Genomic DNA, 23,417 nt, shown 5'->3' with positions numbered 1-23,417 from the left:
ACTGTTAGCCAAATCAAATTAGTTCGTAATCCCTGTGACAGGCGTCGCTAGCAAGCTCGTGAAAAAGAGAGACGAACGAAACACAGAGCGATCCACCAATCAGCACACAAATGCGCGCGGGCTCGAGGCTTCGTAGCTCCGTAGCTGTCAGTCGGTAAGCAGTAGCTTCCCTACGACTTTGTCCATGCCCATCGTCGCGAATGACCGTATATAAAAGCGCGTCTCGGTTGCACGTTCCCCGATCATTTTCGTCGACCGAAAAGCACCGACAATGAGCAGTTGGAAGATCGACTCTGTCTCGCCCGCGTGAATGGTAAACAAGTTGCGCGGGTGATTGTGTTGTGTTCGAAGGGAGTGTCGTTAACCTCGAGCGGAGAGAGCTCGTCGAATTAGTGGTTCCCTCGGTAGAAATCGCGCGTAGATACCCGACGGAGCTGTCAGTCTCGCGAAGTTCGTTGCACGTCGGTCGTTCGATCAGAATGTCGGCGTCGGTAGCGTTCCCGGCGTCGCGACAGTGAGAAGAACACGTACGCGACAGTGAACCGAGTGTCGTCGAGAAAACAGCTCCAGGGTGAGCCGTGTCCAACATCGAGAGATTTAGAGACCACCGAGGAAAATGGCGGACCTCGAGGCGGTGCTGGCCGACGTCAGCTACTTGATGGCTATGGAGAAGAGCAAGAGCACACCGGCTGCTCGTGCGAGCAAGAAGATCATCTTGCCCGATCCTAGGTATATCTCGCAATAGTCGTCCATCTACCGTCGCGTTTTGCCCATACGACCACCGTCTCGTAGTCTCGATCGTAGCGATGGGAACGACCTACTCGTGAGCGGTGCTTCGAATACTACGTGCGTATACGGTAGGAGATAGGACAGTTTGGATATAGTAGAGGTTTCCACGATACAAATTCGCTAGCTACCTACCTCCTACGCGTTTATCGTTCGTTTAGATAATAAGAGACGATACATAGAAAATCGAAATCATAGCACGTCTCTATAGTTTGTTAACATTCGATTACGAACGACTAATGTAGGTTTTATCTACGATCAGTCGCAAAAGTCTATATACAACGTTACACGCCTTTTAGATATAAAAGATTATATTAAGAACGATAGCTGTACGAATCCTTTGATAAATGTAACACCATTTATACAGAGTCTCGAAGGCTTTGCTATTGGTTTCAATAGTAACGATTTATTCATATTCGTCTTTGTTAAGAGAGGAACAAAAATATAGAATACAGTCTTGCGAAAATTATATACGCTGTATATGTTGTATCTTCGTGAAATTATAAAAATAATAAACTTAATATTATATTAGTATTTTTCATGGAATAACAATAATATTCTATCGTTATTATCTTATATATTCTTATCGTCTAAAGAATCAAGGGCTTTAAAATTTTCTGACGCGATCTTATCCCGATATTTTTGTGAGTTAAAGGCTTAAAGAATTACGTTAATAATTGACGTCCAAGTGTAAATAATTTTGTAACGAAGTACGTTTTTGTTTCGTTCGTTTCGGTAAGCCAGGTACACAAAGTTCGACAGGTGTACGTAGACTATCCGCGAAACGCTGTGTGCGTATTGTATCTGAACAAAAATTATTCGACTTACCCAAAACATATAGTTAAACAATTATAAAATTCCTATGTATAAACGGAGTAATTTTAGCGTAGTGCCGCGTTAACCGACCGAAATTTTGTTTCCTTAACCGGCCAGTGTTATTCCCACCGTATCGGTTCTTGAAACCGATGAAGCGAGCCTCTAGCATCGCGTATATAAAATAAAGAAAAAAGAAAAGGCCTCGTCATCCCCATAGTTTCACGGGTATGTACCTTTACATCGTTCGTTCGTTAAATCGTTGATATTTTAATTCATTGTCGGTAATCGCTGCGACATTTGATAAATACTTTCAAATGGAAAATCCGTTTGCGATGGAGCTAAACGATCGTCAACGGTGTAGAGGCTGATGCACATTCAGAAATGATAATCGAATTACACCCATCGCTACGTCTCACCACGTTTCCTGTCCCTCCCTTCTTCTTCTTCGAGCACTTCCTTGTCTGGTACAAGCCTAACGTCTCGGTTTCTCTTCGTTTCTTTGCGCATACGTAGCGACGCGATGCCTCGGTTCTTTGGCTTCGTTCGCTTCAGCGGCGCGCCATTCCAGAAATATGTTTACAAACAGTGGGCTGTGTCGATCGGAAGCGACGCAAGTAACAACTAAAGACGATGGGCAAATATCGTTTTTCTAATCGGAAGACGGAGAATTTCATCGCTTAACGCAGCTTCGTCTTTCTATTTTAATTTAAAATCGCATCGCTTGGTACTATTAGTTACCAAGTTAGTCTTTAAGATGCTACGTATTTCACCTACTATCACATTTACTCTTAAAATTTTAATAAAGATCGATTTAGTCCGTAAATATATTCACAGCGACGAGACTGTAAAGACAACGAGGAAAACGAACGACGGAAACGTGCAAATTCCACGCGAGTAACGAATAATCCAAACGCTAGACAATATCTTATCCGATTCGTAATTTCGATAAGAATTCATTCGCGTGGGTATTTTCTAAATTTAGGTATAACCTACCAATGATATCGTGAATTTCCATGAATTTTAATTTAGTCGTATATGCGTATGTTTATGCACCTTTTATTATTGCCTAATCGTTTATTGCCATTGTAGGCAAACGTATTACGTACTGCGGTTACAAAGATACCGGGTTTCTAAGATAATTGGAGATGCTAGAGATTAACGATCGTAAGTAGAATTCCTATGTATATACGCATATATGATCCTAAGATCTATGTTTATGATGTTTTTTATTTTTTTCCGGAATATTGAGAGAATACGACGGAGATACATAGAACGATTTTATGGACGTTTTGCTGGTTCATTTCCTTGGAAGAAACGATATTTTCCTCGATACGAGAAGAAAATATTTCGATATAGGATGATCAATTCTGGAAATTGTCTGGCTCGGTAGTCGTAGAATGTTTCTCGAGGGTTGCGGTTCACCCTAGCGTCTTGTTTGGTTAGTCTCGGCAAAAGATAAGAAAATCTTTCTCGTATATCGTTCGAACTGTATATTACCAGGAATTCCACGTCGAACGTCACGAACGGAGCATCGTATTTCTTCGAAACGTACGAGGAGATTAATTTTGCGCGACCTATCCTAATTCTTGAAATTACGATTCGGTCCTGCGACGAGGTCTTGAAAGGAAATCGAAGGATTTTGATCGAGAATTACGCGCGATCGCAAATTTTTATAGTCGTAGTTATCCATAGTATCGTCGTATTCTTTTCGTCGAATATATCGCAAAATTGTCAATTAACGTAACGCTGTCCTTGCGAGATCACCGTCGAGCATAAACAGTTTTTTTTACCAACCAAGGAAGAAGGTGGAAGCGCCTGGTTATATCGGAGAAAGTCGCAGGTGGGAAGCCTCCGAAGAAGCTCTAAAGAGAAAATATCGTTCGCTGCTTTTGCTTTTGTTGGTGGAAGGTAGTATGTCCGCCGAAATTGTTGGTACAAGCCCTCGGTCCGGTAATAGCGTAATTTATTGCGAAGCAAGATTTAGTAGGGGATAAAGCGTTTCAAACGGGAAAGAAGTTTCTTGTGTGCGACAAGGAGAAACTGACAAGGCCTTTTATCATCTGAGTCATTGGCGCGATGTAAAATTGGTTAAGGATGTAGTCAAAAACGTGTCTGTCTAACCGAATGAAAACCGTTTATGAGAGGTTGGGCAAAGGGTATTCTAGCTTTCGGAATCTCGTTTTTTTCGCCTTGATCGTCGATCAGACGATTTTACATAATATCTATGGATAACTTACTTTGGGTAACGAGTCAAAAGTTCTACATCTCGATGTATTTACGAAATTAATGGTTTTAAATCGTATACCAATAACGAGCAACTGAGCTTCGATATTTCGTATTATTAGTATTATCTGCAATGTTCAAGGTTTGGTCGCGTCCAACAACAGTCAGATATCAACGATTCGGCAATATTACGGTTACTCTTTCGTCGGTTTAACGCACTAATAGTAAAGACGTATTCCGACTTTGATGTTCCTATTTTTATCTATGACCGCGTCAAGTATCGTCGAGCGTTCTATGCAGGGAATACAATTTTTTACCACATCGTTTTACCAATTGACTATTAATTAATAAGTAATTGCTCGAATCATCGATATAAAAAGGTGTTGCATGTGACTTTTCTCCGACATTTTTTATCTTCGTTTATACTATGCTTTCGAAATTTAAAAGTGCGCAGATATTTAAAAATCTTTCCTCTATAATTCCTCGGTAATTCCTCGATAGTTCACTGTTTGTCACACGAAGGAAAATTTTCATAGAATGTTTGAAACTCCTACGTAGTACTCGTACGTTAATTGGAGTTTCGAAGACAAGCGTCGATTCCCTTTTTCTTTCAATATCAAACGTAACGACGCGACGAATGTACAGCGGTCTAATTATTATAACGCTATATATAATTATTTCAATGTTTGAAACTTGGATTCGAAAGCTGTAAGTTCTATTCGAAAGAAGCGTACGAAGAGGGATACGAAGTTGGTCCTTGAAGTTCTTTTTCGTAATCGCAATGTCGAGGAAGAGAATCGAATTATATAAATTGAACGAAGAAAGGTAAGAAATATGATTGATCGAGTAAAGCGTTTGTTTGAAGATATAAAATGTGCAAGTAGATATGTAATTTTAAACGATAGAAGATTGAGTAACGGTTCTTTATAAGTTCATGGAACACGCGTGGTGACGATCGATGTGTTTCTAAGAAAATACGATATGAAATCAGCTGATTACGAGGAAATATCGAAAACGCGTCATAATTAAATTCATAACGTTACTCTTATATTCGTCCAAACTCAACTTTACAGAGAAACAGAGAGAGAGAGAGAGAGAGAGAGAGAGAGAGAGAGAGAGATGACACTTAAAAGCTGCTGTTTCTCGATTTATAGCTGCGGTAAAAAGACCAAATTTTACCGTAAAATTGGTTTTTATTGGAAATTGTATGTATTCGATGAATGCGATGTACGTTCGATAAAACATTTCACCGCTAATTTAAAAGTGAAATGGAAACTGTTGCGAATAACGTAAATACGCGCTACGATGTTTCGGTATTTCGGTATTTCGGTCCAATTTGAATAACTCAAAAATGTTCAGAAATTATATTTCTTACAACGGACAAATCATAATTGAAATAAATAGTTTTTAAAATGGAGGTAACGTTAAAATTATGGACGAATATAACGTTCCCTGATATTTTTAAATTCTTTGCCTTGAGCGGTAACGATAGGTATATCGTTTATGAGTAACTTTGATATTTTTAAAGTAATTTACATCTGTCCTTAATGCCCTTGATTCGATCTTTCGGTTGATATTCTCTTATCGCTTTTTCAATGTTCTTGAAATCTGCATCTATTCGAAGTAAAATGTTAATTAAGAAAATTGGCAACTAAGAAATATGGTGGTTTTGACAGTCGGAGAATACCATTTCGTTGGAGATCGATAACAGAAAATAACAGAATTTATAAAACCACCGGATGTAAATAAAATCTCAAAAGCGGCGGAACTTGGTCGCTCAACCTAACGTCGAATTAATTCAGACTTGTGTACTTACATATTCAGAAGTTATCCCCGTCGCTACTATGATTCATTGAATGCCATTTTTTTTGCCTCTGTTCGTTGCTTGGTTTTTCCAGGTGAGTATTAAGAAGGCCTTTGAATGTCGGGAAGGCCAAGGACCTTAGAAAGGCGCAGTTGATGGCTTCTTTATGGTGTTCGTTCGCTTTGCGAATCCGTTTCATTCAAAGAACAATCGACCATCGTAAAAGAATACAAATTCTTGCAAATCACTCGTTAAAAACTCCTGTTTGTACGCCCTTTTATCGCATTTATTTTTACTTGGTCGATTATGAGAATTTAAAAATCCGAGAGAGAGAGAGAGAGAGAGAGAGAGAGTCGTTAATTTTTTATTTCCTTTTCGATTTTAAGCGTTCCTGCAGGGTAGTAAAGGACGAAGTGACTGCAATGTTTACGTGCACGGATAAATTTATCGCTGGTATAAAGCGTTTCTTTCGCCATGGGTTTAAACGTTTAAACGTTACCTTGCATTTTTTGGCTGGCGAGGCAAAAATCGATTATCGGATCGAGTGTGTCCGAGTTCTTACGCGTTGAAGATGAAGAAATTTGTTTCGTTCGGGTAAAGGAAATCTATGAGAAGGATTTGACTTTACGTAAGTAACGTGTAAACGTAGCAGTGATTTATATTTTATCCTAGATACGAATTCGTTAAATCGACAGCACGCTAATTCGATTATATGTATCAAACGTGTATTTTCATCTCTGTGTATACACTTAACTACGTTGTATAAAATAAACATATAATTTATTTACTTTATGGAAGGATTCCAAGTTCAAGATTTCCAAGTTTCAAAAAGTAAAAAAGTAAATTTAACTTTCAAATAGAATCATAAAGAAATTCCAATATATCGGTATGGGTATACTTTTAGGCTGAAAGAAAATAGACATTGCATGGATTAGAATAACTTTGCTTTCCCCTTCATGGTGGCTTACTTTGGGAATACACGGTGTTCCAAACCTTTCGATAAAACGAATTCTTCGGAAATCAGATCCATTGTTTCGAAAGGGACGCAACGCGTCGACGATCGGTAAATGTCCACGTGATCCATCGAAGGATAATATAACACGCGTTGAATTCGATTGTCTCGCGCTAATCGTATTACCGTCCCGCGAATGTCAAAGGGAGTGTAACGGCTTCCGGTGCAAACCTTGATCGATACTCCACATCGATTATAATGTGCCAATGTTTACACTGCCGATGTTATTTTCGATCCGTAAAACACGGACGTTACGAAGGTACGCCGTGAATATAAGTCGATTCGATAGCAGGCTTCCTCTTTGCTGGCAGTTTGCCAGCGTCTATACCAAGATCTCATGAGCCTGAACGAGCCTGGATAAGGCAAATCCACCTATGAAACGTACCAACGATCCTTTAACAGCTTTTACATCTATTTTATACGTATTTACACATATTTATATCGCACGAATCGAGTCGCTGTTTATGAATTTTTCACGCGTTTACATTTTTCTTTCTTTTTCTTTTCTTCTTTTTTCTTTTTTTTTTTTAATCTTCTTTCAATAGAAAAAGGTACGATATTTGCAAAACCTTAGACACTTGTTGACTCGCTATGAATTTTTAAACGTTGCTGTCCTGTGACATTTAAGATGCGTTTGAGAGTCATATCCGGAGTAGGTATGTTCAAATATCGAGGATTTATTCGCTCTTTAAAGATACATCTTCCTTACTCTTGTTTCCTTACTCTTTACTTTTTGTAAAGTAATTCAACTGGTAGAATTGTCGCGAACAAAGGTACAGACGCGTTATCGAAGTACGCCTTGAAGACTAACGCGCACAGTACGCAAAAGTTAGTTTCATTTTTATCGTATAAGATAAACTATCGAAAGTCGTACAAATATAAAAATACCAAAGAACGAAACATCGAAAACTGTCGATATTTATCCACGCTTATTATCGCCGTATGTTTTACAAGTTGCAAACGATCGAACGAAGAGAGGAGGAAACTATGCCATGTACCCTTCGTACTGAAAATTTTCAAACGATGAGAGTTTCGTTTAAAAATACAGCATTGTATAGGTTACAATTAAATATGTTCCATCTGGTCAAACCACCGTGTCAAAGTAAAACGGGAAATCGAGTCGTATCGTAGTTCATAAAGCGAGAGAAACAAATTCCTCGAAATTCGAATGCGGTAATAATTTGCCACGCTTTCGTAAAGCGGTTCAAATTTTTACGTACGTTGTTTGTACTTGGGCAAGTCAGCCGTATTTCTCGCGGTAGAAGTTGAATAGGATTATTTCGGCAACTAAACCTAAACGGTATTTCTTTCCTAACTTTCTCGACCGACGACACAAACGTAGTCATAGTTCCGAAGTATCTCGAGGATGACGGACATTTATAAAAACAGATAAATTCTATTTGAAATAAAAGTAAAAAGTCACAATCTGAAACAATAAATTTAATTACTCGGTATAGCCGCGCAACGGTATATAACGATATAGCGACCAAGGATAGTAGCAACGCGATAAGTTTTTCAACTTTACAGTCGGTGGTTCGAAAATTTCAGCCACTGCTATTACGCGTAATTCGCTTACAGTTGGAATTTCGCTACATCGAACCGACGAACGTGTTGGAGTCATTCGACGATCGGAGCTTTACGCGACAAACGAGGAAAGCGCGTGTAGTTGCTGGAAAATTGAGAGCCCGCGGTTCCGAGAAACGGAGATTGGTACCATTAAAGAATCGGACGAATAAGAATGGCTCGGATCTCTGATAAATCGTACATTCCACCTGGTTGTGTTAAACCTCGGACCGGTTCGCAACAATATGACAAAGCAAGACAACGCTCCCCTCCAATCAACCACTACCCCTTCTCCTATCATCGTCTATCTATATATGACGTATGTACGTGTGTGTGTGTGTATCTGCGCGAGGCAGATGCGCAGAACCAGCACGTTGTTGAACGTTCGATCAAACGGATCGAACAAAAGCATTTGACGTGTATGTGCGATAAATGCGAACTATGTGTTTCTATCGATTTAACTTGAACGATAAAATAGTATAGAGTGACCCCCCCTCCCTTCAAAAAAAAAAAAAAAAAAGAAAAAAGAAAAAAAACGGAGCAGGATTAAATTCTGTATATTTTTGCAGAGAACGAAGAGTTGGAAAAATTATTCGGCGTAAACACGAGCAGGCTGAATACAGCTCGCGCATTAAGGTAGACTAAATCGTAGAATATCGAGGCAAGTATCGCTACAGAGAAGTAGAGCGGCAGGTTTCAGAATATTTACAAGTCCCGATCTAAATTTATGGCGTTTCTTTTTTATTCGGAACCTTCGGGTCGGCACGTGCTTACGAAATCGCACTTATTTAGGGGGAAATTTAAATATTTAGCGAACGTCAGAAACGGTTCCAGCGAGTAGAACCGATACTGGTTTTCGTTTTCGTTTGGCAACGTTTGGACTAGCCGAGAGAATTGTTTTGATTGTTGGCCGCGCGTGAACATATACCAGTGGAACAGCTAAACGATTTCTGCTCACGGCGATTAGAGTCGGAACGATCCGATTAATTTCCATTCGTTTAAGATTTTTTTCTTCTTCTATAATTTCTTTTCTCGTTTGATTCATCGAAAAAGGAAACGTATATTTTTCGAGATACTCGCTTACTCCTTTCAAGCGCTTATCGGGAAAGTTGCATCGATACAGCGAACAATCGTAACGATTAAACGGTTTTATCAAATAACGATCCATATTTAGTAAAGTGCAAAGGTATCATCTTTCATTACGGTGGTAATCGATCATTCAGTCCAATAGAAACGTAGACTAAACATGTTAAGTACGCCTGAACGAGAAACTCTATTACACCTACGATATATACTATCCAGTCGTTATAGAGATCCAATAAATGCCCATTTGTTCCGTTACAAGCTAATAACGAAGTTTCACGCTCTTGACGCTAAAGTGGCAAAGAAATTTAGTATTGTAAAAAGTAGCATTTATCTTTGGAAAGCAAAGAGACGGGAAAGTCGAATCTTGCATCGAATCGTGCGTGTTACGTTGAATCGTAGTTACTAGGTACGTTACTAATTGCGATTGTACAAAGCTTTTACATAATACACGACTCGCGTTACGAAACGAACTTTTGTTCAACGGTTTGCGATTTGTTACATATCTGACAGTTCGCGTTTTCCGATTTTGTTTCAATAATACACGATTTTATCTGGAAAGAGAGTGAAACGCGTTAAGCGATCGACAATCTCAAAACGGAGCCGGATAAGAGGCGGTCTGTGGTTATAAGCGCAAGATAACTTTATATCAAAAATGTTAACCAAAAGGAATTTCACCGTCATTCTATAGATACTTGTTTTATAATTTATACAATTAGTCTAGTTTCTAATATATACAATTAGGAAATAACAATTGTCCGAATTTAATCGTTACACCCGCGTACCTTTTTTCTGTTGCAGTGTGAGAAGCGTAATGCACAAATATCTGGAAAAGAAGAGGGAAGTTAACTTCGATAAGATATTCAATCAAATGTTTGGTGAGCAACTTTCAAGTATACTTTGTTGTTATCGTGGTGTTAACGTAATCGTGTGGTTTCATTTAATGTCAATTTACGTCGATATAACGATCGTCGATGAATTAACGAAAATGTATTAACGCACCTATCAAAAAAAAAAAAAAAAAAAAAAAGAAAAAAATAGTGGACATGGTATTTGGAATTAATGGAATGCCATGTAACAGTAACCGATAGAAACAGTAAAACGTATTCGTACAAAAGATCCAAATTAATAACAGAATAGATAGTAAAAACTTTGCGAAATTCTTTAATCTAGGTCGACTCGTGTTACGTCTTTTCTTTTTCTTTTCTTTTCTTTTCTTTCCTTTACCAAAGTACCTTTGTTGGAATTATCAGATCCAGAGTTAACAAGGATTCGTTGATTATATAAGAACAAGACAACGAGATAAGAGAGCATTCAGACTCTCCTAATTAAACCTTTAACTACGCCGTGCTTAGAAGGAAAAGTCGTTCGAGCTGTAGGTTAGGAGCGTTAAATTTCCCATCAGATTTTTATGTTCCATGCAAACGACTCGTCTTTCGTTACAATCCGTTTGAATTGCTACGAAATTTCCTTGGAAGATTTAGAGCAGATTCAAGATTACTATTTGTCGGTTTAATAAAATTTTTCTGATATAAGTACGTTGTATGTAATTAATCGCCAGTTCGTACGATCAGAATGTCAGTTATGCGGGTTTTCACGGTGTAAGGAATAGGAATATTCGATTTACAACACGAGACGACACGGGACGAGTACTATTGTGTTCAGATCGGCGGTAAAAAAGAGGAAAATCAATGTTTGCGGTGAATTTTTCGTTTTTTCTTTTTTTTTTTTTTCTTTTCATCGTACAGATCGTTTCTTGTTCCTCTAAGTATAGTTGGTCTGCAAATATCTCCGCTTTTAACGCGTAATTATAGCCTCGCAACGATAGTCATGCCGCAAAGAGAATTGAAAATCAATTTTACAACGCTCATTGAACTGTACGCTGATTGACCGACAAAACGTATTTCTTTCCATTTATTCAGATAGTATAAGTTCCAGTGATCGAGCTATCGATTAAGTTTCCGTTGAAACGTAGAGACGATAAGAATTCTTAGTTTGCGAGAACCGTTGCTTTCGAAAAATCACTTCCTTGGCAAATTATAGTTTGTTTTTAACGTACAACATCGTTGGAAGGAGCTGAGTTTACGTCGTGTCACTGATTAAGCGGTTCTTAATCCGTTGATCACAATTATAAGCCATTAAAATTTTAGTCCTTTATTTTTTTAAACTTCCCCGTATTATTTAAGCTGCGATCGTATTAAAAAAAGTATCACACGAAAAGATACATGTTAACTCGTAAATACGTATTTACGAAGTGGATGGCTAAATAAATAATCCTTCGTTGAAATTCTTAAAAGACATCTAAAGCAGAAGCGATACGTTGCATGTAAATGAGGCAAAATCAGAGAACAGTAGTTTTGTATAACGTGGAGTCTAGCGTCTTCATTGGGATTCCTTTTTTCGTTGCAATTTAAAACGCTTCGATTTTCATTGCAAAAGGCTGCAACGTTATCGATCTGGCAGTGGTTTAAAATAAGATTCACCTAAATATAACGTTTAATAATAATTAAAAAAAAAAAAGAAAAAATGTAATTTGTATCAATATACATATTTTAAGAAAAAGTCTACGTATTTCTATTTACACTTTTTCTTTGTCCTATAATGTTAACTACACACGAATAAAAATAGTTTTTTGCGTCAGCAAAGTTAAGGATCTCGTTAAGCCTACGATACGAGGCTTTTGGTTTAATTCGAAATAAAAAGGTTGCTCGAGTGAGTTTTAATGAAAAAATTTGCTAAAACGATCGCAAAGATCACGTTGGTCGAACCATCGTGCTACTTTTATTTATTTTGTATCTACGCATCGTTGGATTCCCGTCACGCAAAAATGACACATTTTGGAAATTGCCAATATTCAGAAAAATCGTCAATTTGCCTGCAAAATGCAACTTTAAAAGTGGAATAGTTTCCAAGATAAGTTATTATTTTGTATAATAAAGTTGAGCCACTTAATAAGAAGGATGTAGAATGTCTCGATTCGTTTCAGTAGCCCGTTTCTTTCGTACAAATATCAAATATTATTACCTAAATTGTAAGAAATATCAAAGTTGTAGACGGATAAAACACTTTGAACTTTGTCAGCTTATACATAATTGCTTCTTTACACGAATTAACTTTGCTTGATACTAAAAAACTGATGAAAAATAACCGTTCAATGTAATTTCTTCACTCGTGTCACGTACGAAGGTTTGCAAGGTTCCAAACGTATTACGTTTAAAGGTTGGATGCATGTTGGAGTCGCGAAAGCGTCGAAAAGAAAAAAAGAACTGCATACATATGTAGATCGAATGACGTCTTGCTTCTTAATTACATTTTGTTTTTCTTCTTAAAGTGCCTGTGGATGACTGTTAGACTTCTTCACAGTTTTCTGTCCTAATTAGAAAACAAAGTTTCTCACGCGAACGGTGTCTAATATCGGTGTCTTTCAAATGTAAATTTTTAGGCATACCGCTATGAGGTAAGCTAATATTTCAAATATTACCAGGTAATTTATATCGAGGAGGTCGATTAATAAAATAACGCTTTATTGGCCAGTCACGACCGTACTCGCGTCTGCTCGTAGATCGATTCGCGCAACTATTAAAATATGAAATTGCGTAAATCGTCGTTATATTATGATATTGTTCCTTGTGTTGGATAGTACTTGTTTCAAATTACTCGTATTACATGTTCCGACTCAATTAAGATATCGAAATTTATCCAATTTGTTTTGTTCGAACATGGAACTAGCCGGTGGCGTGCTTTAAAGCGTTAGTTTTTATTTTATCGCTGCGTAAGGTAGCTGGTCAATAATATGTTAAAGGGTACAGTCGCTAACGAGATAGCTAGATAACTAACAGATAGCAAATAACCGAATAACAAGCGAATGGTTTATACATGGGTCAACGTAACCACTCTAATTTTACAAGCACGACTAATTAAAGTATTATTTTCGTTTTTACGATTATGTATTCGTTTTAACGTTATTGATCGTATATAAATTATCGAGAGCCAATTAAAATTTTGTCCAACGAATGATTTCTAAGATCAACAATTTTAACAAGTGATTCCAATTTCCAATTATTTTTAAGCAAATTCTGTACTTTTTACATGTTGCAAACGATAACGATCTCTCTCCGTAATCTGTGTTTGCCGCGAGAAAATCAGATAAGTACACGATGCACGCAACACGAAGCGTGTGTGTGTGTGTGCGCGCGTACGTGCGTGTAAAATAATTCCTAAATGATCACACAAATGGCAGGTTAATTCGTAAAATTAATCCCTGCGTGTTTTCCAGTATCAAAAATAAAACAAAGTTAAGTGCATGTCATAAGTCTACCGAACGATGTAAACGATTATCCTTAAAAGCTAATAATGCGCCAATAAAAATCAATTAATTATTTACATATGTATATGTATATGTATACGTTTTAGTTAAAGCAGCTAAGGCGAAGTAGAGAGCTTAGCTTCTTTTATTACATTCACCGCAACATGCCAAATCGATACGTGATGTGATCGGAGGCCAAGGGAAAAAATTCGTTAAATTATCGATCTGATATTCTGTTTTGTTTTCTTTTCTTTTTTTTTTCTTTTTTTCTTTTTGTCGAGTTTTTAAAAAATACGATTCTTTCGTTGGAAAATGTCAAGATGACGTGCACGTGTACAAAACTTCATCGAATCGCTTTCGAGAACAGCTACTTCGTAGTAAAAATTTCACTATTATAAACAAGTAGCGATAAAACGCTGCGTAATACGTTTGAGTTCAACCTATGTATAAGCATTACGTACAGTATATTATTTATCTTGCCGAGAGTCTTGCTGAATGACCTAATCTAAAGCATTGCGTATAAATACGTGCACGGTATATCGAACAGATTGAAACGTGAATTTGCAGAATCCTTTCTTGTCGGTTTATAGAACGAGTGCCTGTAAATGAGAATAGAATAAAATCGAAAGAGAGCGACCGAGAAAATAACGCGACTTTCCCGTTCTTGTTCGTTAACGTTAAATATCTCTATGAGAATTATATTAAAACAGGGCAATGATTACATACATACCGATTAAGCTTGTTTCGAGTCCTTAATGAAATACATCCGTTGCTTAATATCAAATCTGTGTACACACGAAATTCGCTCTATCGCGCAATCGATCCTTGAGACCATTCGTTTCGAATCGTTATTTATATTTGACTATAATTGACGTATAACTGACATGTAATTACACTGGACAAACGTAGATACTAAAGCTAGTTCAGATTTGAATTAAATTACATATTTTAATTACATGGTTCTAGCTTAGTTTAGCTTAGTTGTCGCCTTGAACAATTGCTTCGTACTCGGTAAAGAGTACAGTTCGATAAACCGAGAGATCGATCGGCTGACCGATCGTCGATATTATCACTGCTAATTAATTTCTGTCGTAGGTAATTTTATTTTGCGATTTTTCGATCTTGTTCGCGCTTTCGTACGAATCTTTCTTAAACGTAAAGAAAATTAACGCGCAAAACGTACTTTCGTAGATATATAGCCGACAGGTAAAATTAATTGGACCGATGGAAACTGAATTGTTCGGAAAGACGCGAAGAATGGATCGATCGAAGCATGCATTGTTTTTTCCCCCGTTACCTTGTGATTGCAGGTTACCTCTTATTCAAAGACTACTGCGAGAATGTGGCGGAGGAGCCGATTCCGCAACTTAGCTTTTACGAAGAGGTTCGTGTTAGCTCGCACACAAAACTATTTAAGTTGCAGTAGCGTGATGGCACGCATCGTCATCTCCAACTCCATAAGGAATTTCTCATTTATGCATTGTAGATCAAGGTGTACGAGAAGCTGGAATGCCCGGAAGAAAGGAGGATACTTGCCAAAGAGATCTACGATAATTTCATCATGAAGGAGCTTCTGGCACACTCCCATGTGAGTATAACGTCTCATTCATCGAGTGTAGCTTTTACGTTAGCCAGGAGTGACGATATAATAGAAACGGTGTAAACGAAATCGTACGCGAATGTAATGCATTGTAGATGTTGGGCCGCGTGTGCCTACTCGAGATCGTACGTTAATATCCGAGAATAATTTTATTTCCAGTTCGAACCCTGATCCACGAGGATAGGTCTTTCGTTGGAATTTCTTGAAATCAGATTAGATTCGCACCTAGCTACTACGGTTTCACATATTTACGCGGTCGTATATCTGTTAATTTCTTTTATCTCGCGAGTACGATCGTCTGGACTCTAGATCTAGACAAACTTTTCCAATTTCGTTCTACGCGTCGTCTCCATTTTGCCTTTGATAAAAGTCGTCGTTGCTCGCGTAAGGACGCAAGGACAGTGCCGGGCGAAAAAATTTGCCGATATCGTAAAAGCTTCCTCTCCCGACTCCATTGTGTTCGCTATTGTGTCCGAAAGTTTACCACGTTGCACGTTTATCCACCGTCCCGATGATTATATTCTTTTATGTTGGCGAGTTGCAAGTTCCAACACCCGAGATCCGAAGATTGGAAGCTCGAAACTTTTAAACCGAACAGACGTTGATGTATATCGAAATCGCGAGTCTTCGAAAAAAGCTAGAATTTGCACTAGAGCCGATAAGTCTCTACTATTTCAATTAGTCGTGTGTTCGAGAACCGATCGAACGCCGATGACTACGTTTTTATGTAACTGACAACTGACAACTGACAACTACGATTCGATCGCAGATAGTTCTCTCTATTTCTATTTCTTCGTTTTCGTCTTCTGTTTCTATGGAGAGTACGATATGGGCGTAGGTTTAAAGAAACATAAGGTAAATTAAAAGATTTGGGTTCGTAGGTATTCATATTGAAATTGATTCCACCTCTGAATGAACATTTTCAGCGTTGCTTCAAGGAGCCGGGAAAACGTTTCCACGTGTGCGTCGGTTCCCGAAGGAACTGCTTCGACGGCGTTCGCTTCGATTCTTAAAAACGTAACCCAGAAAACTCGTAAATATGGTGTTAGTACTTTGACAAACGATAATCCACACTGTTTCCGCATTTCTCCAAAGTACTTTCGAAACCTGATTTAAAAATCTTAAACGTTCCTTAACTTATCCAGAGGCTTAAAGATCGATTTTGTTTTACTTTTCTAAGCGGAATATCTCCTTGAAACGCCCTCGATTACCTCGAACGCGTGTGTTTAAGACGTTGATTTAAAAAGAAAAAAGAAGAGAAGGGTAAACACGAGAAATATACGCTTTTTATCCGCGAACTGGCGAGAAAGCGGCCGAAAATCGCTTTCTCGAAACGATGAAAAAGAAAACCGCGTAAAAGATTGAACCGCTCCTCTGATTCTTCGGGCTCTGCATGAATGTTTGAATGCGGAAGGATCCGAAATAGGTCTCTTCGCGGCTGACGAGGGTTCCTAATCTCTGGCCCTCGATGTCTTCGCAAGAGGAACTATTTCCGTGGCTTTTTCACGCGACTTTTCCTCCGGTTAGTTTGCCCCTAATTTTAGCCTCGACTTTGATCGCTATGTGCTCACAATTTTTCCCTTCGACACATTACGGAATCTTCTTCGCTGGTACGAGTTTCTGTCCATGCTACAGCGAACGAAATCTGTAACAGTCGATATACGAAGTTCCGCGTAAAAGATTTATTTTGAAAAATAATCGAAATAATCGTCTTCGATCGCTTCTACGTAGTTATTTTCAAGCGTGGCATTTAGTCGATCGTTGTTAAAAGCACAGCGATCGCGTAAAATGCAAAACGCTTGTTTTTTGATTGTCCGAAGGATCGTTACGCGTCATTGGGACGAATAAAATACGCGATAGAACTTCATTTATTGAAACCGAATTCCTACCGATTGGATCCGCTTGGATACGAGTTCCATTCCTATTATCCATATTTTAATAAGGCGTAATAGATCTACTAGGAAGAATCAGTGTAGTCTCGTTATAGAAACTTGAGTTATACGATCCGCATTTCTAAATTATAACTTTTAAGTTATGACTAGATATGTTTCTGTGAGAACAACTAATACGATAAGAAGAAGAGGTTTCAGCGTGCAATGTTTGAAAGGTCGTTTAGAATTTATCGTCATTACATATTAAGTAAAGGAAATCGTAGTACCGTCTTGAAAGTATATAGACACATTTGAAGAAATCTTGTCAAAATCTACGCGTTATAACTTATTTTACTAAATTTCATGTTGTAACAACTAGAAGTTTATGTAAGAGGATATCACATTTGACGAATGAAAATTTCTATGTAAATTTTGAAGTATCTTCGAGTTACAACATTTGGAGGAAATTATTCGACGACGTACCGATGAATAAAACACGCGTGAAACCTGTGAATATATTACAAAAGTTATCGTTATTGACACACTTCCAAGAACTTCCTCTATAAACGACTATCAAATTGGTCGTGTAAGATGTTTAATATCTATACATAGGCTGTAGTATAGCATGCGAGGTGGTATGTCTAGTACGTATACCGATTTCTCAGAATCCCTCGTCCGTCGGTAATTAATGCGGCGTAAAATTGTCATTGCCGACATAGAAACATCGATTTAAGTAGCTTCGTTTTCTTAATTTTACTTGTTAGCAAAGTAAAATTCTACTTCAAACTCGTATATATTTCCGGACCAAACATATTTTTTTTCTAAATGTTTCGTTATACGAAGTATGGATAGTAGTCTGCTTGTGTACGTAAAAGCGAAAGCGCGATGTAACAAAACGCTTACGAAAAAACCGACAAAGATATTTCTATCGTTCATGGTATTTCGCCTGTAAGCGGGCTGTCCTTTTAAGGACACTATGGATCAAAATCAGTTTATCATTTTAACGGTACGGTAATTTTGGTTTCAGGAATACTCCGCGGAAGCGGTGTCCCACGTTCACAAATACCTTATGAAAAACGAGGTTCCCGTTAATTTATTCGAGGTTGGTTCCTTTTAACGTTTTATTGCCTTGCGATTGTAAATATGTGAGATTGTAATTAGAAGTTTCTATTTCGCGAGAAAATAATTACTTGCTATCGATACAATGGTGTGATAACGCAGCACGATTTTATAACGATAACTAAATGAAAACAGAATTAGTCTTAGAATACCACGCTGGGGTAGTACGTTTGCCGCTCGATTTTCCTGTAATTATTTCTCACAGATGCTAGTTTATTTATGTTAGACACAGATAACGTATTTTTCGATAACAGCATCAGGGATACTGTGCGTATCTTCTCTGTATAAAAAAAAAAAAAAAAAAAAAGAGGAGTAATCTTATTCTTACGATGGGCGGCAACAGCGTGTTTATTTCGATCGAAAAAATGGACGTTTCGCGTGTGAACCCCCGACGCATTTAGTAACGTATATTATCGAAATTTTATTCAAATTAGAAATTGAATCCTTCCAGCCGTACATAGAAGAGATTTTTAATCACTTAAGGGGAGAGCCGTTCAAACAGTTTCTAGAGAGGTATGTCGACCAACTAGCAAAAGAGAAACGAGTCGTTGGAAAATTTTTAAAAAGTTCTCTTTCGTATTTTCAGCGAGAAGTATACTCGTTTCTGTCAGTGGAAAAATCTAGAACTGAACATGCAGGTAAGTGAGCAAAAGCTGGTGATCGTGCTGTAATTACGACGGAATTAAAATTACAATAATTAGCGATTAATCGTAGAATAATAATTTATATTTATATCGTTGAACAAACTATTGTTTCAGTTAACAATGAACGACTTCAGTGTGCATCGAATAATAGGAAGAGGCGGTTTCGGGGAGGTGTACGGGTGCCGGAAGGCGGACACAGGGAAAATGTACGCAATGAAGTGCCTCGACAAGAAGCGAATAAAAATGAAGCAAGGCGAAACTTTAGCGCTCAACGAAAGGATAATGCTTTCGGCAGTCAGTACCGGAGTAAGCTTTACTCAAGGGTGTAATATCCTAAAAATATGCTAGACTGTAAACCGTAGCACGTAGTATAGTAACCCTTGGTTCCATCTTGTAAAGTTTTTAATCACCTAGCGTGTTAAAAAGGACACGTATATAGAGATTCGCAAGAGCACGTAGAGATGTCATACTCGCATCGTTTATTGCATCCTCCATAGGCGTAAGACAAGTCGTAAAACAAGTCGTAAAATTAACGATAGTTCTAATTTCAGAGATCGATACCAAAAGATTTCCCTTCTATCGCTTTTTTTCTTAAATCGATGATACACACAGACAATGTACGAATGAACCATGCGCTTTAACAAATCAGCTACGTATGAACAGTATGAATATGATTCGCGAAAGAGAAAAGCCCAATTTGTAGAAGACAAAAGAAAAAAAAAAAGAGAGAAAAGAGAAAACGCAAGAAATACTCGGATAGAGAAAATCGTCAATTATTGTTGAAAGCAATATCTCATATTTTATCCATAAATCTTTAAATCGTTTCTGAAAACCACGTATGAAATAAATTACTGGCGTACAATCTAGATACTCTAAACGATAACGATTACTTTTCAGGTGGATTGTCCGTTTATAGTGTGCATGACATACGCCTTCCAAACGCCGGACAAGCTTTGTTTCATCCTGGATTTGATGAACGGCGGCGATCTTCATTATCATCTTAGCCAGCATGGGGTGTTCAACGAACGGGAGATGAAGTTCTACGCGGCGGAAGTGATACTGGGATTAGAGCACATGCATCGTAGGTACATCGTTTACAGAGACTTGAAGCCGGCGAACATTCTCTTGGACGAACACGGTCACGTGAGAATATCGGATCTGGGACTAGCTTGCGATTTTTCCAAAAAGAAACCGCACGCCAGTGTGTAAGTAACTGTGCACATTTGCGTTACAATCTCAAACGACTAATATTCTCGTCGCATATAACGAAAAATATTCCGTTGCAGAGGAACGCACGGATACATGGCGCCGGAAGTGCTCTCGAAGGGAGTAACCTACGATTCCAGTGCCGATTGGTTTTCGCTTGGCTGTGTGTTGCATAAATTGTTAAAGGGGCACAGTCCGTTCAGGCAACATAAAATGAAAGACAAACACGAGATAGATCAAATGACACTAACTAAGGTTTGTCACTTTCGTCCTACGTTTATCCGACTATCCATACTTTGATTGCTAATTTCTGATTGATCGATCAATTTCTACGTGAACGCTACATCGCGGTTCATATTCTACCATAAGGAAAAGGTTAAAGAACCGATAAAAATTATTTTAGAACGTCGAGCTGCCGGAAACGTTCTCGCGAGATTTGCGCTCATTGCTGGAAGGTCTGCTACAACGAGACGTAAATAACAGACTCGGCTGCCTTGGCGAAGGTGCGGACGAGTTAAAAGAACACGCGTTTTTCAGTGGTATCGATTGGCAACAAGTTTATCTCCAGAAATACACGCCGCCACTTATACCACCGCGCGGCGAGGTAAACGCCGCAGACGCCTTTGATATCGGCTCCTTTGACGAGGAGGACACCAAGGGTATCAAACTTACGGACGCGGATCAAGAGCTGTACAAAAATTTCCCTCTAACCATTTCGGAGAGATGGCAGGCCGAAGTAGCCGAGACTGTATTCGAGACAATCAATAACGAAGCGGACAAGGTACGAATCGTTCGCTCGTTCGGTAATTTCTGTTTATCCTTCGATCTTTTCCTTCGCGTTTCATTTTCTAAACTATCTTTTCGTTTCTCGTAGTTGGAAAATAAGAAGAAAGCTAAGCAGAAGCAACGGTTCGACACGGATGAGAAAGGTACGAGCATCGGTAGTTTATTTGTTCGATAATCTGACGTAAATAAGGATAATCGTCATATCGAAAGGTATTTGTTACAGGATCTGATTGCATTTTACACGGTTATATTAAGAAATTAGGCGGTCCTTTCGCGAGTGCGTGGCAAACACGTTATGCAAAACTTTATCCTAATAGATTAGAATTGTACCCTGAGTCGACGACGAAGCCTGAACTGGTTTTTCTTGATCAGGTAAACGAATGAATAAATTTAATAGCGATGCTTGATGAACATGCTAATTAAATCTCGTGATCAAACGAGTGACATAAGATTGAAATAAGCGAGGCGAGGCTAAGAGTACGATTGCAAGTAAACTAGATTCGTTGACTGAAATTATTGTATATGTTTCGAAAATATAGTCTTTAAAAACGTTATTTATATAAATACTGTAGTATTGGAAAGTTAGTCTTTTAATCAGAGGCAAAAAGGTTTGAACTGTAAATATAATCTTGTTACAATCTTCTCTAATATCCTTCTCTTTAGTCAACTGCGCTTTTGCAATTTACTCATTAATGTGCTCATCGCTTTTTTAAATGTCTTAATATTTTGGTAATAAAACCTGAAATATACCGTCTATACGTCTAAAGATAGCGTTTACTTTCGCGTAGCGCGCTAACAGGTACATCATCGTCATGTAATATCACCGACGATTTAAATCTTAGAAAATTGAGAATAATAACTTAACCCGCTTCTTTTTTCTTTTTTCTTTTTATTAGATAGTATTTGTAAAAGCTGCAATCTGTTAATACGATCTTGAATAAACTGTTAGGTCGAGGAAGTTAGTGCGGATCTTCAGCACGTGAAAGGAGAACAGTGTATCGTCGTCCGTATGAGAGACGCAAAAATAGTACTTACGAATCCCGTAAGTATATTTTAATGGCGTATCGAAGAAATGATTATTATTAGAGTACCATTATATTAGCCGACGATGTATAAAAACAATAGTTGTATCGCTGTAAATAAGAAATTTCATTTTCAGGATGAAATCAGTTTGAAAGAATGGGCATTGTCACTGAGATCGGCGCACAAATGCTCGATGGAGATGCTGGGTAGCATGGCGAAGAAAGCTGGTAAGATTTACGGGACTGAACGAGACGCAGTGATTCCGGCAATGCAACGCTCGACGAACGGCAACTAGCCCATTGCTAAAACCTGCACGCCGTCGTCATACTCCAGTCCCACTGCCCCCCAGCAGCAGCAGCAGCAACTTTTTTTATACTGATAACCAACGCAGAGAGACGAGACACCTAGAAGAATGTTCAACGAGTGAATCGACCGGGTAATTGGGAGGCGATTCTTCCAATGTAACCGGCAACCCGGAACCCGAAAGCCGGAACCCGGAACCCGGACCTCGGAACTCGAAACCAGTATACTATCTAAGTCTCGAAACAGCCCCAAAGAGAAAACTTCCCTTGAACGGCGGGTAGCGTCGCGCTGTATAGAGACTATAGGAAGTAGTGTCGTACGAATCGTCGCGTCGTTATATTTGTACGTTAGCTGTATGCGCAATGTGGCATAGGAACTAGCGACTGAACAATGCCCATCGACACCCACGCGAGCGCGCGCGCTCACGCAGAGAATCCACACGAGAGACATACATGCACGCATACACGTACACATGTACACATAAAGAACACGAAAATGCAACCGGTAGTGTATTATTGTTATATCAAATACGAAATACACCCTGAATCCCGATTATACTTCTATACCGCTCGTTTACTTAATTTATTTACTGATGCAGGACGATTTTATATTGTCGTTACGTAAATGGTAACGCACGCGCGCGAATTCGTTTATTTATTGCGTTGAAGGAAACAAGAGACAAACGAAGGGAGAACTCGATACAGTTTGTGTACATTGTCGGTAGTCGATCGAGGATACCTGTAATAACGAACAAAAAAAAAAAAAAAAAAAAAGTAAAAAAAGGAAAAAAAAGTAAATAAATAAATAAAACGAAAACATCAACTATGTACGCTCGAGTGGATAAAGACGAGTTCGCTCCGGCAATAAAATTGTGCGACGAACGCAGATTTCACGTCTATATTTTTTCATTCTTCTCAGCCCTGTGTCCAATATACGGAAGTAAATAGGTTTTAAGCGGAGATCGAGTAACTCGACACGAAATAAGAAACGCCTTTGACCTTACTTTCTCTTTCTTTACGAACTATTACGTTATCGTTTAATATGTAATCTTTATATATTTCCAGCTAAAGGTAATCATAATAAAAAAGTGGACATGAAACAGTTTTCACCATGACAAATACGAACAAGATTTGAAACCGTAATAAATAAACGCTAGGAAGTCACACGAGTGATACGGCCGATATCAACCTTATAGCCCGTATGTATTTGTGTTTACTACGAAAATATTGTATAAATTGTTTTATGTATTTTTACATGTGCATAATTTAATTA

The 23,417-nt window shown here is 38.2% G+C and overlaps 1 protein-coding gene across 1 annotated transcript; it reads left to right on the top strand.

The window, feature by feature from the left end:
* Positions 1–123: 123 nt before the first annotated feature.
* On the top strand, positions 124–23,398 carry Gprk1 (G protein-coupled receptor kinase 1). The gene is made up of 15 exons (XM_072004266.1): positions 124–729; positions 10,089–10,165; positions 14,904–14,977; positions 15,080–15,181; positions 18,092–18,166; positions 18,635–18,696; positions 18,770–18,821; positions 18,942–19,133; positions 19,725–20,032; positions 20,114–20,288; positions 20,437–20,814; positions 20,908–20,962; positions 21,043–21,191; positions 21,769–21,861; positions 21,979–23,398. The coding sequence occupies exons 1-15, from the start codon at positions 617–619 to the stop codon at positions 22,135–22,137; spliced, it is 2,064 nt and encodes a 687-aa protein (XP_071860367.1). The 5' UTR covers positions 124–616; the 3' UTR covers positions 22,138–23,398.
* The last annotated feature ends 19 nt before the right edge of the window (positions 23,399–23,417 follow it).

The sequence above is a fragment of the Bombus fervidus genome, chromosome 5, assembly GCF_041682495.2.
Source record: "Bombus fervidus isolate BK054 chromosome 5, iyBomFerv1, whole genome shotgun sequence".
NCBI classification, from domain to species: domain Eukaryota; kingdom Metazoa; phylum Arthropoda; class Insecta; order Hymenoptera; family Apidae; genus Bombus; species Bombus fervidus.
The sequence above is the reverse complement of the archived record's forward strand: the minus strand, read 5'-3'. Positions and strand labels throughout refer to the sequence as shown.